Consider the following 15,431-nt stretch of genomic DNA (forward strand, 5'->3'; position numbering starts at 1 on the left):
CAAAGAGGCAGATGGATCTCCTGTCCCTGGTTCACTGCCTAAATGCTTATGGCTGGACAGGGCCAAATCTAGGAGCTGGAAACTCCATCCAGGTTTCCTATATGGGTGGCAGAGACCCCAGGTATTTGAGCTATTACCTGCCTGCCAAGGTACACATCAACACGAAACTAGAATTGGAAGTAGAGCCACGGCTTGAACCCAGAAACTCTGATAAGGGATGCAAGGAATCCCAAGCAACTTAACCGCTGTGCCTAATACTTGCTCCCAGTGTAACTCTCTGAGATCCAGGAAGGATGTTCCCCAATGAGGTATTATCATATAATAGGATCCACAGGGGGAGGTGATTGACTTGATTATACTCGATATTCTTTTTAGTGTTTGTCCTTAAATTTAGTTAAACGGTTATTTCTTTTTCCTGACCCAAATTTCTAGAAAAATAAAATAGTTCAAAAAAAATACTGCTCATCTCTAATACAGATATTGTTAAGTTGTTTGATTTGTTCAACAAACTAAATAAAGACTTGTCAAGTGGCTATTATGTGCCAGGTACTGAACTGGTGCCCATATGGGATCCAAGTGCTGCAGACAGTGGCTTTTTCCACTGTGCCACGGCACTGACCCCATAATTTTGTTTTTTAAAGATTGTGTTATTGATACAATTCACAGAACATGAAATTCACCATTTTAAATTATACTATCCTATGGCTCATAGTATATTCACAAAGTTTTGCAACCATCACTACCTAATTCTAGAACATTTCATCACCTCAAAAAGAAACCATTAACAGTTGCTGTCTGTTTCCTCATACCCTAGCTGATTATTAATCTTCTATCTGTATGGGTTTACCTATTCTAAATCTTTTTTAAAATGGAATCTTGTGGTCTTTTGTGGCTAACTCACTTAGCATAATATGTTCAAGGATCACTCATATGGTTGTGTCAGTGGTACCATTTTTTATGGCTGGATATGAGAAAACTCCAAAAAGTTTGTGGCAAAATGGAATTAAAAGATGCTTATTTTGGGTACAAAAAATACTGAAATCTATGAATAGTCTTCATAATGTGCATTTTTTGTGCATTTTTTTTTTGAAGAAAGACTACTCATAATTTTCCATTGTACTTGCAGGACTGTGTTTTGTTTATCCAGTTGTGTATTGGTAAACATTTGGGTTGTTTCTTTCTTTTGGCTATTATAAATAATGCTGTTAGGAACATTCATGGATTAGATTTTTGTGTGGACGTGTTTTTAATTCTGGGTATATAACCTTATGTTTAACTGTTTAACTTTCTGAGGAACTGCTAAACTGTTTCTGTGGTGGTTGTATTATTTTACGTTTCTGTCACCAGTGTATAAGGTTTCTAATTTTTCTGTATCTTAACCACTAGCCTTTTTTTTTTTTTTTCCCCCTTTTATAGTTTTCTGTGTTTTATTTTCAGCAGTTTCAGCCCAGGACCTACAGGAGATGGGACCTTCAGGGCACATCTAGGAGCCTTTAGATTATGTAGTTCTTCAGGTCTTCAAAGAGGGAGGTGCCTTTCTCTGAAGGGAGGAGAGAACCTCCACTTTGACTATGACCGTGTCTAAACAAGATAAGAGTCGGAGAACTCAAGGGGCTTCCATAGCCTTGGAAACTCATGACTGGTGCATAGGGAGATTACTGATGCCATAAACAGGAGTGTCAATTTGTAAAGTCAACAACAGGAGTCACTGTGCACTTACTCCTCATGTAGGATCTCTGTCCTTAATGTGCTGTACACTGAGGCTTAATGCTATAACGAGTACTCAAACACTATATTTCACTTTGTGTTTCTATGGGGGTGCAAACGATTGAAATCTTTACTTAATGTACACTAAACTGATCTTCTGTAAAAAAAAAAAAAAAAAGAAGAAAAAAGAAATTATCAATTCCCAACTTGACTCTCACTGGGATTAAACATGACAATAGGTCTGATCTGATTTCATCATCATTAAAAAAAAATCATTTATTATTTTTCACTTTATGTTTCTGTGTGGGAGCAAACTGTTGAAATCCTTACTTAAGGTATACTAAGCTGATCTTCTGTATATTAAGATAATCGAAAATGAATCTTGATGTGAATGGAAGGGGAGAGGGAGTGGGAAAGGGGAGGGTTGTGGGTGGGAGGGACGGTATGGGGGGGGAAGCCATTGTAACCCATGAGTCGTACTTTGGAAATTTATATTCATTAAATAAAAGATAAAAAAAAACATTAAAAATAAAAAAAAAAAGATTATATAGTTCTTATACTGGAGAATCCCTGACACATCCTTTTGTTTCAGCTTTTTTTTTTTTTTTTTTTTTTTGGACAGGCAGAGTTAGACAATGAGAGAGAGAGACAGTGAAAGGTCTTCCTTCCGTTGGTTCACCCCCAAATGGTTGCTAAAGCCGGTGCGCTGCGCCGATCCAAGGCCAGGAGCCAGGTGCTTCCTCCTGGTCTCCGATGTGGGTACAGGGGCCCAAGCACTTGGGCCATCCTCCACCACCTTCCTGGGCCACAGCAGAGAGCTGGACTGGAAGAGGAGCAACCAGGACTAGAACCTGGCACCCATATGGGATGCCGGCGCCACAGGCAGAGGATTAACCAAATGAGCCACAGCACTGGCCCTTGTTTCATCCATTTTGTCCAGGGACATTAGAAGCAACTAATCACTGTCATTATATTGATTAGTTTTCCAAAATCTTCTAAAGTCTTGCTTAACTCCTTGATTGTTAAAAAAGTGGTTGATTAGGAGTAGCCAATGCAAACATTTTGTACATCAACATAAGCAGTTTTTGTTGTGGAATATTGGTATTCTCTTAACTACTGAAAATGGCCATTAGCATCCTTAAATCTAATATCAGAGAGCCACTTCCAGAAACTTCAGAACTAATTCAGAAATGTCATACTTAAAATTCTGTTCCTCAGAGTTGGCGCTGTGCCGTAGCAGGTAAAACCGCCGCCTGCAGTGCCAGCATCCCATGTGGGTACCAGTTAGAGTCCTGGCTGCTCCACTTCCAATCCAGCTCTCTGCTGTGGTCTGGGAAAGCAGTAGAAGATGGCTCAAGTCCTTGGGCCCCTGCAACCACGTGGGAGATCTGGAGGAAGCTCCTGGCTCCTGGCTCCTGGCTCCTGACCTCAGATCTGCGCAGCTCCAGCCATTGCAGCCAGTTGGGGAGTGAACCAGCAGATAGAAGACATCTCTCTCTCTCTTTCTCTCTCTCTCTCTGCCTCTCCTCTATGTAAATCTGACTTTCAATTAAATAAATAAATCTTCAAAAAAAATTTGTTTCTCAAACATCATCACTACCAAAATTTTATTAGTCAGGTTCTCCAGAAAAATGAGAGATTTATATGTGTGCACATACACATGCACACAAATGCATTTATGTATGTATACAGGTATAATCACATAAAATACAGATTGTAGATGAATAAGATACATATGAATAGCAAATGCATAAATATATATGAGTAGGATATACAAGTATGAATATGTATCTACATATATACTTTGTGTGTGTGTGTGTTTGTGTGTGTGTAGATAGAGAGACGTTGATTTATAATGGGAATTGGCTTATTGATTATGGAGGCTAAGAAATCTGATATTTGCCCTCTGCAAGTTTGAAGACCAGGGAAGCCGGTGATATAATTCAGATTAAGTTCAAAGGCCCAAGAACCAAGTGGTGGACAATGTTGATATCAGTGAGTGTGAACCAAGAATGCCAGTATCCAAGTCAGGGGAAGATAGATGTTCCAGCTCAGAGAACCTTAGTCTATTGGATGTGAAATGTTACCTATTGTGATTTTGATATATATTTCTGTAATCACTGATGGTGTTGAGCATCTTGTGTTTGTTGGCCATTTATTTGTGTGTCTTCTTTGGCAAAATCTTCAAATCTATTTCCTGTTAATTAGTTGTCTTTTATTGTTGAGTTATAAATTGGTTTTTAAAAGTTACCTTCAGGCTGGTGTTGTGGCACAGCAGGTTAAGCTTCTCCCTGTGGCTTGACATCCCATAAGGCACTTGTTCTGTCCCAGTTGCTCCACTTCCAGTCCAGCTTCCTGCCAGTGTCCTGAGAAAAGCAGCCAAGGATAGCCCAGGTGTGAGATACAGATGAAGCTCCTGCCTTTGGCATGGCCCAGCCTTGGCTATTATAGCCATCTAGGGAGTGAACCAGTAGATGGAAGAGCAATGTCTTTTTTTTTCTCTGTCTCTGCCTTCTCTCTAACTCTCATTTTCAAAATAAATAAGTAAATATTTTTTGAAAAAGTTACCTGCATCTTTGACATCAAGTTATATACTAAGTACTTCTCAGTTTTACAGACTTACTGAGCGATCCACTGAATAAGCGTATCAGACTAAATATTGAATTGTTGTAGCCTATAAGTCTTAGGGCAAAACACATTTTAACTTATTCCTTCTTGGAAAATAGTGGTGCTGTTATTGTTAGTATTTTAAAATGTATTTAGTTATTTGAAAGGCAGAGTTAACAGAGAGGCAGGGACAGAGAGAGAGAGAGAGAGAGAGAGAGAGAGAGAGGTCTTCCATCTGCTGTTTCACTCCCCAAATGGTTCAGATAGGCTGGACCTATCTGAAGCCAGGAACCAGAAGCTGCTCCCTCTGGGTCTCCCACATGGGTGCAGGGGCCCAAGAAGTTGGACCATCTTCTGCTTTGCCAGACCATAGCAGGGAGCTGGCTCAGAAGTGAAGCAGCCAGGACTTGAACCAGCTCCCATGTGGGGTGCCAGCCTTGCAGGCAGTGGCTTTACCCACTGTGCCACAGTGCTAGCCCCAGTGGTGCTGTTATTTGATAGAGAGGCAGCTAGCATTTTCAGAATGACAAAAATGTTACCTTTATAAAATAACTTTTTTCTTCTCTTTTAGACATTTACTTCATCATTGCTTTCAGGCTTTGATGGATCATGGTGTTAAAGTTGCTTCAGTCTTGGCCTACTCATTCAGTAGACGGTGCTCTTATATAGCAGAATCAGATGCTACAGTAAAGGAAAAAGCCATTCAGGTTGGCTTTGTTTTAGGTAAGTAATGGTAATATAGAGGATGATTTTGTCCTGTGATGGACCAGAATTCAACCTAACAATAAAAGATTCCTCCAGGACTTTGCCAAAGTGTGCATGAGGAGATTATGGGAACAACATCGAAAGAACTAGTTGTGATTTGTTGATTGTTAACTCTATGGCAAATACTGTAATAGACATTTAAATGAAATCTTTGTAAATGATCATGACATTCCAGTCAAGTGACAGTATTAATAGCATTTTTCATATGTGGAAGCAGAAAAGTTGACTGACTCAAGTCACATACTAGTAGTGGAGCTAAGTTTAGAATCCTGTTTCTATATAATTCCAAAGTACATATCTTTCTACCATGTCATACTGCCATCAGTCTCTTTCACGCGTCTGCTGTATGTTGTGTAATGGGATTTAATGCTTTTGTGGCATTAATTTTTTCCATGTTTAAATTGAGGTTTATTCTGTGTTTCTTCATGGGAATATTATGAGGATAGTAAAATATAAATGTAGAAGCATTCTAAAAAATTTTGTATGCTGTACATAAAGAAAAATGTTTAGTATTTGGATAGCATTTTAAATGGTTTTCACAAGTCTGTATGGATAAGTTGGTTCTAGGCAATTGTTTGTGTTGTTATTGCATTTCATTTTTTCTTCATGGTTAAAAATGTTCCTTGATGGCCGGCGCCGCGGCTCGCTAGGCTAATCCTCCGCCTTGCGGCGCCGGCACACCGGGTTCTAGTCCCGGTCGGGGCGCCGGATTCTGTCCCGGTTGCCCCTCTTCCAGGCCAGCCCTCTGCTGTGGCCAGGGAGTGCAGTGGAGGATGGCCCAGGTGCTTGGGCCCTGCACCCCATGGGAGACCAGGAAAAGCACCTGGCTCCTGGCTCCTGCCATCGGATCAGCGCGGTGCGCCGGCCGCGGCGGCCATTGGAGGGTGAACCAACGGCAAAGGAAGACCTTTCTCTCTGTCTCTCTCTCTCACTGTCCACTCTGCCTGTCAAAAAAAAAAAAAATAAAATAAAAAATGTTCCTTGAAATGATTGTAAATTTGCAGAAAGTTGTAAAAGATTACCTAGAGTCCTTTGAACTGTTTCTCTAGCAGCCTCCACTGATAACCTCTTTTAGAACTGTAGGCAAAAATCAAAACCAGGGCATTTTTTTTTTTTAAAGAGTTATTTGAAAGTCAGACTTACACAGAGGAGAGGCAGAGAGGGAAAGAGGTCTTCCATCCGATGGTTCATTCCCCAATTGGCCACAACTGCAGGAGCTGTGCCGATCTGAAGCCAGGAGCCAGGAACTTCTCAATCTCCCACGTGTGTGTAGGGGCCCAAGGACTTGGGCCATCTGCTGCTGCTTTCCCAGGCCACAGCAGAGCGCTGGATCTGAAGTGGAGCAGCCAGATCTCAAACTGGCACCCATATGGGATGCCAGTGCTTCAGGCCAGGGCATTAATCTGTGCCACAGCGCTGGCCCTAAAACCAGGGAATTTTATACTATTAACTAGCTTACAGACCTTGCTTAGTTTTCACCTTTTTACATGCACTCATTGTGTATGTGTGTTTTTCTGTGTAATTGGTTTCATGTAGATTTGTGTCATCCTCATTGCTGTCTGGAAACAATACTGTTCTGTCACTATAGACTACCTTTTGTTTTTTAGGTTCTCACATTATTGTGTGCATATGCATGTTTTCTCTGTCAAATGCATGTGCAAACCCATATGTATATACAAGGCTTTTCCAACAAGCTTTCATCACGTCTTTAAATCTTTGTTTTCAGTTGTTAATTTTTATTTATTTAAAAACAGGAGAGAGAAATTTCCCATCCACTGATTTGATTCCCCACATGCTCATAACAGCTGAAGCTGGAAACTCAGTCCATATTTCTCACATGGGTGGCAGGAAATCCAGTACTTGAGCCATCACTTGCTGTTGTATGCATTAGTTAGGAAGCTTGGATCAGGAATGGAGTGGGGACTGGAACCTAGGTATTCCGATGTGAAATGCAGGTGTCCACACAGCATCTTAACAACTGTATCAAATACCCACTCCTTTGCAGGGGCTGGCATTGTGGGGTAGCTGGTAAAGATGCCACCTGTGGCACTAGCATCCCATATGGGTGCCAGTTTGTGTCCAGCTGTTCCAATCCAGCTTCCTGCTGGATAGTCCGTATCAGAATGTCCAGCTCTACTTCTAATTCCAATTTGGTGCTATGTGTACACTGGGATGTAGCAGGTGATGGCTCAAGTATCTGGGTCCCTGACACAAACTTAGGAGAACAGTATTGAGTTCTTGGCTCCTGATTTTGGCCTAGCCCAGCCTCAACTGTCATGGGCATTTGTGGAATGAACCAGTAGATCAAAGGGACATCTGTTCATCTTCCTCTGTTTTACTGGTTTTCAAATAAATTATTTAATAAAAAGCTGTCATCACAGACATCTATTAAGGTCACAGCACTCCATTGTTAGAGACATTCTTTGAAAGAGTAAATACTGAAAATTCTTTCCAGAAAAGAATATTTATTCTTAGGTTGTTTCAGCAAACTGTCTTTGACCACTACAAAGAACTATTCTTTCTTTTTTAAAGATTTGTTTGTTTATTTTGAAAGTCAGGGGGAGAGAAAGTTCTGCTGGTTCACTCCCCCAATGGCTTCAACAGCCACCACTTGGCCAGGACAGAGCCAGGAGCCAGGAGCTTCATCTGGGTCTCCCATATGGCTGGCAGCTGCTCAAATTCTTGAGCCATGTTCTGCTGCTTTTCCAAGGCCATTAGCAGGGAGCTGGATCAGAAGTGGAACAACTAGGACATGAACCAGCGCCCACATGGGATGCCAGCATCATAGGCAATGGCTTTACCCACTATGCTACAACATTGCCCCTGCCCCCAGTTAATTTTAGATGGTCAGGGCAGGCATTGTGGCACAGTAGTTGAGTCACTGCTTGGGACATCCACATCCCAAGTCAGGGTGCTTGTGTCCTGCTTCGCTTCCAATCCAATTTCATGCTACTGTACCCTCTGGGATGCAGCTCTGTCGTCCATATGGGAGACTCCAGGTGATTTTTAGACTTCTGGCTTCTTCCTTTCCTAGCCTTAGCTGCTGCAAGCATTTGAGGAGTGAACCAGAGGATGGAAGAGTTTGCTTTCTCTTTCTGCCCGTTTGTGACTTTGACTTTCAAATAAATAAAGATAAATACAAAACTTTAAATTAAAAAATTTAGAAGTTAAAAATAACTTTAGATCTTGTAATAATCTATAAGGGAGAATAGTGCCAAGCAAGGTAGTGTTCATTGAGTTTTTCTGTCAACTCCACATATACTGTTATCAATCTGGCCATTGAAATGAATTCGATATCTTGGCGATAGAAGCAGTCCTAACAAACTCATATTATCAGTCTTTTCAGTCTTTTTTTTTTTTTTTTTTTTTTTTTTTTTTTTTTTTTTTTGACAGGCAGAGTGGACAGTGAGAGAGAGAGACAGAGAGAGAAAGGTCTTCCTTTGCCGTTGGTTCACCCTCCAATGGCCGCCGCTGCAGCCGGCGCACCGTGCTGATCCTGGCAGGAGCCAGGAGCCAGGTGCTTTTCCTGGTCTCCCATGGGGTGCAGGGCCCAAGCACCTGGGCCATCCTCCACTGCACTCCCTGGCCATAGCAGAGAGCTGGCCTGGAAGAGGGGCAACCGGGACAGAATCCGGCGCCCCAACCGGGACTAGAACCCGGTGTGCCGGCGCCGCTAGGTGGAGGATTAGCCTATTGAGCCACGGCGCCGGCTCTCATATTATCAGTCTTAATCCTAAAATTATCTAAAGGAGTGAAAAAATTTCATACCAGGAGTATACAGTGGTGGAGATTAAAAGACAAACCGACAAGTTTAGAGACAGATAATTCACATGCCGTTGATTTCACCCGTGTAAAGCATATGATTCAGAGTACTTAGTGCTTGTGCGCTGAAGCAGGTTGTGCAGACATCATTACAGACGCTTTTAGAATATTGTCTACCTCAAAAAAGAAACCCATACACATAAGCATTCTCCACTTCCCTCCAGCCCTAGGCAACTGTCAAGCTGCTTTCTGATTATAAATGGACTCATAACAATACATGGTCTTTGTTACTGGCTTCTTTCATTTATTGTAATGTTTTCAAGGTCCACCCATGTTGTCGAGATAGAATTTGTTTTTCATTAAGAGTTTTGAACCAGGTGTTAAGAGAACGGAAAGAGCAAAAATCCCTCTCTTTCTCTGTCTTTACCTCTTTCTATATAATTTTGTCTTTCAAATAAAAAAATAAGTCTTTAGGGGCCAGCGCTGTGGTACAGTAGGTTAATCTTCTGCCTGCAGCGTCGGCATATATGAGCACTGGTTCTAGTCTTGGCTGCTCCTCTTCTAATCCAGTTCTCTGCTGTGGCCTGGGAAAGCAGTAGAAGATGGCCCAAGTGCTTTGGCCCCTGCACCCACATGGGAGACCAAGAAGAAGCTCCTGGCTCTTGGCTCCAGATCAGCACAGCTCCAGCTGTTGCAGCCATCTGGGGGGGTGAACCAACAGAAGGAAGACCTTCCTCTCTGTCTCTCCCTCTCAATGTCTGTAACTCTACCTCTCAAATAAATAAATGAAATCCTTTAAAAAATTTTTTTTAAGATTTTAAAATGTGCAAAAATGTGTGTGGGTTTTTTTTTTTTTTTTTTTTTTTTTTTTTTTGACAGGCAGAGTGGACAGTGAGAGAGAGAGACAGAGAGAAAGGTCTTCCTTTGCCGTTGGTTCACCCTCCAATGGCCGCCGCGGCAGGCACGCTGCGGCCGACGCACCGTGCTGATCCGATGGCAGGAGCCAGGTACTTATCCTGGTCTCCCATGGGGTGCAGGGCCCAAATACTTCGGCCATCCTCCACTGCACTCCCTGGCCACAGCAGAGAGCTGGCCTGGAAGAGGGGCAACCGAGACAGAATCCGGCACCCCGACCGGGACTAGAACCGGTGTGCTGGCGCCGCAAGGCGGAGGATTAGCCTAGTGAGCCGCGGCGCCGGCCCAAAATGTGTTTTAAGATTAGAAAAACACAGTAAATTACTTTTTGTGTTATTATTGTAACTAATCCTGAATAGCATTGTGAGAGGTTTCTCATAATAGCTAAGGTGGAATAATAACTACATTTGAGCCTCTACAATCAGATTGAATGGATTCAAGTCTTTTTACCTCATACCTTGTAAACTTTGATTTTACTGTGCCTCAAGGTTTTTTCTCTGTTAAATTGGATTAGTAATAGTGTTTAAGTTGAATGTGTTGTGAAACTTGAATGAGAAAATTCATATGGCATTATTAACACGATACAAAACGATTTACATAGTTAGTAAAAATGTATTAAATGTTAGGTATTGTACGGGGCTAAAATCCTCCAAAAATGTAACAATATTCTCAGCTAATGATGTGCAGTATGTTGAGTCTGTAGGAGGGCAGTTATTTAATTTCTTGCTTAAAAAAAGGAGAGAAACCAACTTGTCATATTTAAAATGGTTTCATTAATTTGAAAGATTTTTCAACTCCTGGTCATTTCCTAAATGCCTGTAGTAACCAGGATCAGGCAAGGCCAATGGCAGGATCCCAGGACTCAGTCTGGTTTCCTACATGGATGGCAGAGACCCACCTGTTATCTCTCAAGGTGTGCATTAGCAGGAGGCTGGATTAGAAGTAGAGCTGGGGATGGTGGTGGGGGTTCCACCGTGACATAGTAGGTTAAGCTGTTGCCTGCAGTGCCTGCATCACATATGGGCACTGGTTTGAGTCCCAGCTGCTCTGATTCCAATCCAGCTCCCTGCTAAAGCACCTGAGAAAGCATAGGAAGATGTCCCAAATGCCTGGGCCCCTGTACTCACATAGGAGACCCGGCTGAAGCTCCTGTTTCTGGCTTCAGCCAGGCCCAGTTCCAGCCACTGGGGCCATTTGGGGAGTGAACCAGCAGATGGTTCAGATATCTCCTAGACTCTGCCTCCATGACTCTGCCATTCTTTTCTTTTCTTCTAATGTTTTTTTTTTTTGTTTTTTGTTTTTTGTTTTTTTTTTAAGATTTACTTATTTATTTGAGAGGCAGAGTTTGAGACAGGGAGATCTTCCATCTGCTGGTTCACTCCCCAAATGGCTACAGTGGCCAGAGTTGGGCCGATCCAAAGCCAGAAGCTTCTTCTGGGCCTCCCACATAGGGCTAAGGCCATAAGCAGGGAGCTGGATTGGAAAAGAAGCAGCCTGGACACAAACCTGTACCCCTGTGGGATGCTGGCACTGCAGATGGAGGCTTAATCTATGCCACAACATCAGCCCCTGCTTTTCAAATAAATAAAGTAAATCATAGAAAAGAAAGGAACAAAGTACAACTCAACAAGAAACATCTCAATTAGAAAATGAGTAGGGGCGGTGTTGGGTTACAGTGGGTAAATATCCTACTTGTGATGCTGGCATCCCATAAAGCTGCCGTTCATGTCCTGGCTGTTCCACTTTCGATCTAGCTCCCTGCAATGGCCTGAGAAAAGCAGTGGAAGATGGCTGAAGTGCTTGGGCCCCTACCACCCACCTTGGAGACCTTGATGAAACTCCTGGCTTTGGCCTGGCTCAGCCCTGACCATTGCAGCTACTTGGGGAGTGAACCAGCAGGAGATGGGAGACTCTCTGTGTTGCTCCCTCTTTCTCTGAAACTTCTACAAATAAATAAATCTTAAAAATTAGGTAGAGCTGGGGTTTAAATCCAGGCACTCTAATATGGGATGAGGTGTCTTAACTACCACACTAAACACCTGCCCCTCATTGTCTCTCTTCTTGGTGATGTACCGCTATAATAAGATTAAGTTTATTCATATTTCTTTTTTTTTTAAACCTTGTCTCTCTTATAGTTTTCTTTTTTTTTAAGATTTATTTATTTGAAAGTCAGAGTTACACAGAGAGAGAAGGAGAGACACACAGAGAGAGAGAGGTCTTCCACCCACTGGTTCACTCCCCAGTTGGCCACAACAGCCAGAGCTGCACTGATCCGAAGCCAGGAGCCAGGAGTTTCTTCCAGGTCTCCCATGTGGGTGCATCTTGGGCCATCTTCTGCTTTCCTAGGCCATAGCAGAGAGCTGGATCGGAAGTGGAGCAGGCGAGTCTTGAACTGGTATCCATAGGATGTTGTCACTGCAGACGGCAGCTTTGCCTGCTATGCCACAGCACTGGACCCATATTCATATTTCTTAATTTTCTTTATGGAATGCGGAGATTGAAAGTTATGCATGTATTGCAAGATGAAAATATATACAGAATAATTAGAATTTAGTCTGATTATTATTCATTACCTATAAAATACCAACTCTTAGGCAATAGAGAATTCTTTGAGGGTTAAAACTCTTGAAATCTCATTCAGAGTTCAGCTTTGATCCTAATTCCCTTAATTTGAAACATTTTTAGAAAATAAACCTTCACAATAAGTGACGGCTGAATAGGGAACTTTAATATTATGAAATTTTTTAGTTTAGATATTCACTGTTTGGATTCAAGAACTGTATTATGTTATCTGAAGTTACTGGGTTTTCTTGTTCTTCAGGTGGCTTTCTTTCAGATGCAGGCTGGTACAGTGATGCTGAGAAGGTTTTCCTGTCTTGCCTGCAGTTGTGTACTCTCCATGATGAGATGCTTCATTGGTTTCGTGCGGTAGAGTGCTGTGTGCGGTAAGTTGGAATGGATCCTTCAGCTATGCTCTGGTGGCACTGAGTGGCTTTTGTAGTTTAAGTTCTTCCAAGTATACTCAAGCATTTGAGTAAGTGTCTACTGGGGTATTTATATGTCAAAGTTTCACTAGTCTGGCCTTTTGTAGTTCATCTTCAAAATATGGTTAATCTGTTCTAGACAGCTTAGTTTAGATTGCATTATTACGAATCAGAAATTGTTTCATATGTGTATTTTTGCTTTCTCATAGATCTTGTTTGATCGTTCAACAAATATTTATTTCATTTGTGCTAGAAACTATGTTAGGTATTCGATGCTGGTAAACTCAAGACATACTTTTTCCTTGGGTGTTTTCTTTAAATCCATGCTTTATTTACATTTCTATTATTGTGCATAGTTATTAATATTTTACTTATAACTTGGCTGTTTTCTGTGAAAAATCCTTTTTTTTTCAGATGTTCTTAAAGGCAAACAAATCTAGAGGTGATTTTTGTCTTTAAGGATATTTGAAAAGCATAGTTGATGGGGAGGAGCAATAGATAGAGATGTCTTCTGTTCTCAAGTGCACTCTACAAAAGGCCACAGTGGCCAGGGTTGGGCCAGGCCAAAGCCAGGAGCCAAGAGCTTCTTTCAGTTCTCCCAAATGAGTATTTGGGGCCTAAGCACTTGGGCCATCTTCTGCTGTTTTTCTGAGCCATTAGCAGGGAGCTGGATCAGAAGTGGAGCAGCTGGGATGGGAATTGGGTGTGAATTGGCACCCAGTGGGATGCCAGCATCACAGGTATTGGTGTAACCTGATATACTAAAATGCTATCCCTTAGTGGTTACTTTCATTATCTTTTTCTGCACATATAACATTTATCTTTAGCTATTTTCATATACATTTTTCCTCTGTACCACAATCTGATTTGGCATTTTCTAAAAAATATGTTTTTATATAAAACTAAAGGGAGCTCAAAATAAATTTTTAAAAATTTGCATTTACCCTTGACCTGTTGGTTAAGCCACCAGTTGGGATGTAATGTCTTGTATCAAGAGTACCTAAGTTCCAGTCTCAGCTCTGCTGCCATTTCCAGCTTTGTGCTAATGTGCCCTCAAGAAGGCAGTGGATGGGCCAATGCTGTGGCATAACAGGTGAAGCCACTGCCTGTGGTGCCAAAATCCCATATGAGCACTGGTTTGAGTCTCAGCTGCTCCACTTCGATCCAGTTCTCTGCTGTGGCCTGGGAAAGTAGAGGAAGATGGCCCAAGTCCTTGGCCCTCTGTACCTGCATGAGAGACCCAGAAAAAGCTCCTGCAGGGCTCCTGGCTTCAGATCAGCAGAGCTCTGGCTGTTGAAGCCATTTGGAGAGTGAGCCTGCAGATGGAAGACCTCTCTCTCTCTTCCTCTCTGTCATTCTGCCTGTCAAATAAATAAATAAATAAAATCTTTAGAAAAAAGAAAGAAAGAAAAGCAAGGCTAGATTTAAAAAAAAAAAAAAAAGGCAGTGGTTATGGCTCAAGTAGTTGGGTCCTTGCCACCCATCTGGGAGACATAGATTAAGTTTCTGGTTTCCAGCTTTTTCCTGGCCTAGTCTATCTTTCTGTCCACAGCATTCTATCCCTTCCTCCCTCTTTCCCTGTGCCACTTTTCTGTCACTCTTTTTCTAAGGTTTACTTTTTATTTGAAAGGCAGTGTGACAGAAAGATCTTCCAGGGTCTCTCACATGGGTGGCAGAGGTCTGGGTACTTAGGCCATCTTCTGCTTTCCCAGGTGTACTATCAAGGAACTGAATCGAAGCAGAGCAGCCAGTATTCAGAGTGGTACACTGATCTAGGCTGCCGGTGTTCCTAGTTCCTGAGTATTTTAGAGATGACTTAATTAAATCTAAACCCCTTCAAAACTAGAATATAGATTGTTCTATAAAATCTTTTTTTTATAAGCTAACATGCTCTATTTTAACCAGTTGGATTTCTGTACTTTGAGTTTATTTTATGTAGGCCTTCCCTATAGAGACATTCAAAAGTTAATAATGTATAGACTTATTTATAACTATTTTAGCAGCTTATGATAAATCCCCACATGTATTTAATAAGTACTAGATGATGAATTATAAGAATTTTTATGTGCAAGAAACTCAAGGGTTTGAGACTTGGACAAGTAATTCATATTAGTAATTTGTAGTAACATGTCTGTGTCACCCATTCCACTTCTGCCTATTCTGTCATTGTAGGAATAGGAGACTAGAGTATCCCATATGAGATTTGAAGAGTTACATATTTTTATTATGTGAATTGATTTATTTAAAATAGAAAACCCATTCCACATGATTTCATTATAGTTTATAGCTTTCTTGACCAAAAGATAATATATTTCTTTCTCTATGTGTTTGGTTGTTATTCACTGAATCATAAAATTCATTTCATCCAGATACCCAGTATTTCTTTATTTGAGAGGCAGAGCTACAGAGAGAGACAGACACAGAGAGAGGTCTTCCATCCACTGGTTCACTCCCTAAATGGCCATAGCTGCTAGACCTGGACCAATCTGGAACCAGGAGCCGGGAGCTTCATTTGGGTCTCTGGCATGGGTGCAGGGTCCTGGATGTATGTAGCAATTAGGCCATCTTCCACTGCTTTTCCAGGCCACCAGCAGAGAGCTGGATCAGAAGAGGAGCAGCCAGGACCTGAACTGACTGCCCATATGGGATGCTGGCACCACAAGCAGAGGCTTAACCTCCTGTACCACAGTG

At 41.8% G+C, this 15,431-nt stretch overlaps 1 protein-coding gene across 1 annotated transcript in view; it reads left to right on the forward strand.

The window, feature by feature from the left end:
- The window catches only part of APPBP2 (amyloid beta precursor protein binding protein 2), a 74,332-nt gene that overhangs the window by 23,835 nt on the left and 35,066 nt on the right, over positions 1 to 15,431 (forward strand). The window contains exons 3-4 of the mRNA XM_008271184.4: positions 4,886 to 5,037; positions 12,578 to 12,701. Of these exons, the coding sequence (XP_008269406.1) occupies positions 4,886 to 5,037; positions 12,578 to 12,701 (276 nt within the window). The remainder of the gene's footprint in view (positions 1 to 4,885; positions 5,038 to 12,577; positions 12,702 to 15,431) is intronic.

The sequence above is a fragment of the Oryctolagus cuniculus genome, chromosome 17, assembly GCF_964237555.1.
Source record: "Oryctolagus cuniculus chromosome 17, mOryCun1.1, whole genome shotgun sequence".
Lineage (NCBI taxonomy): Eukaryota > Metazoa > Chordata > Mammalia > Lagomorpha > Leporidae > Oryctolagus > Oryctolagus cuniculus.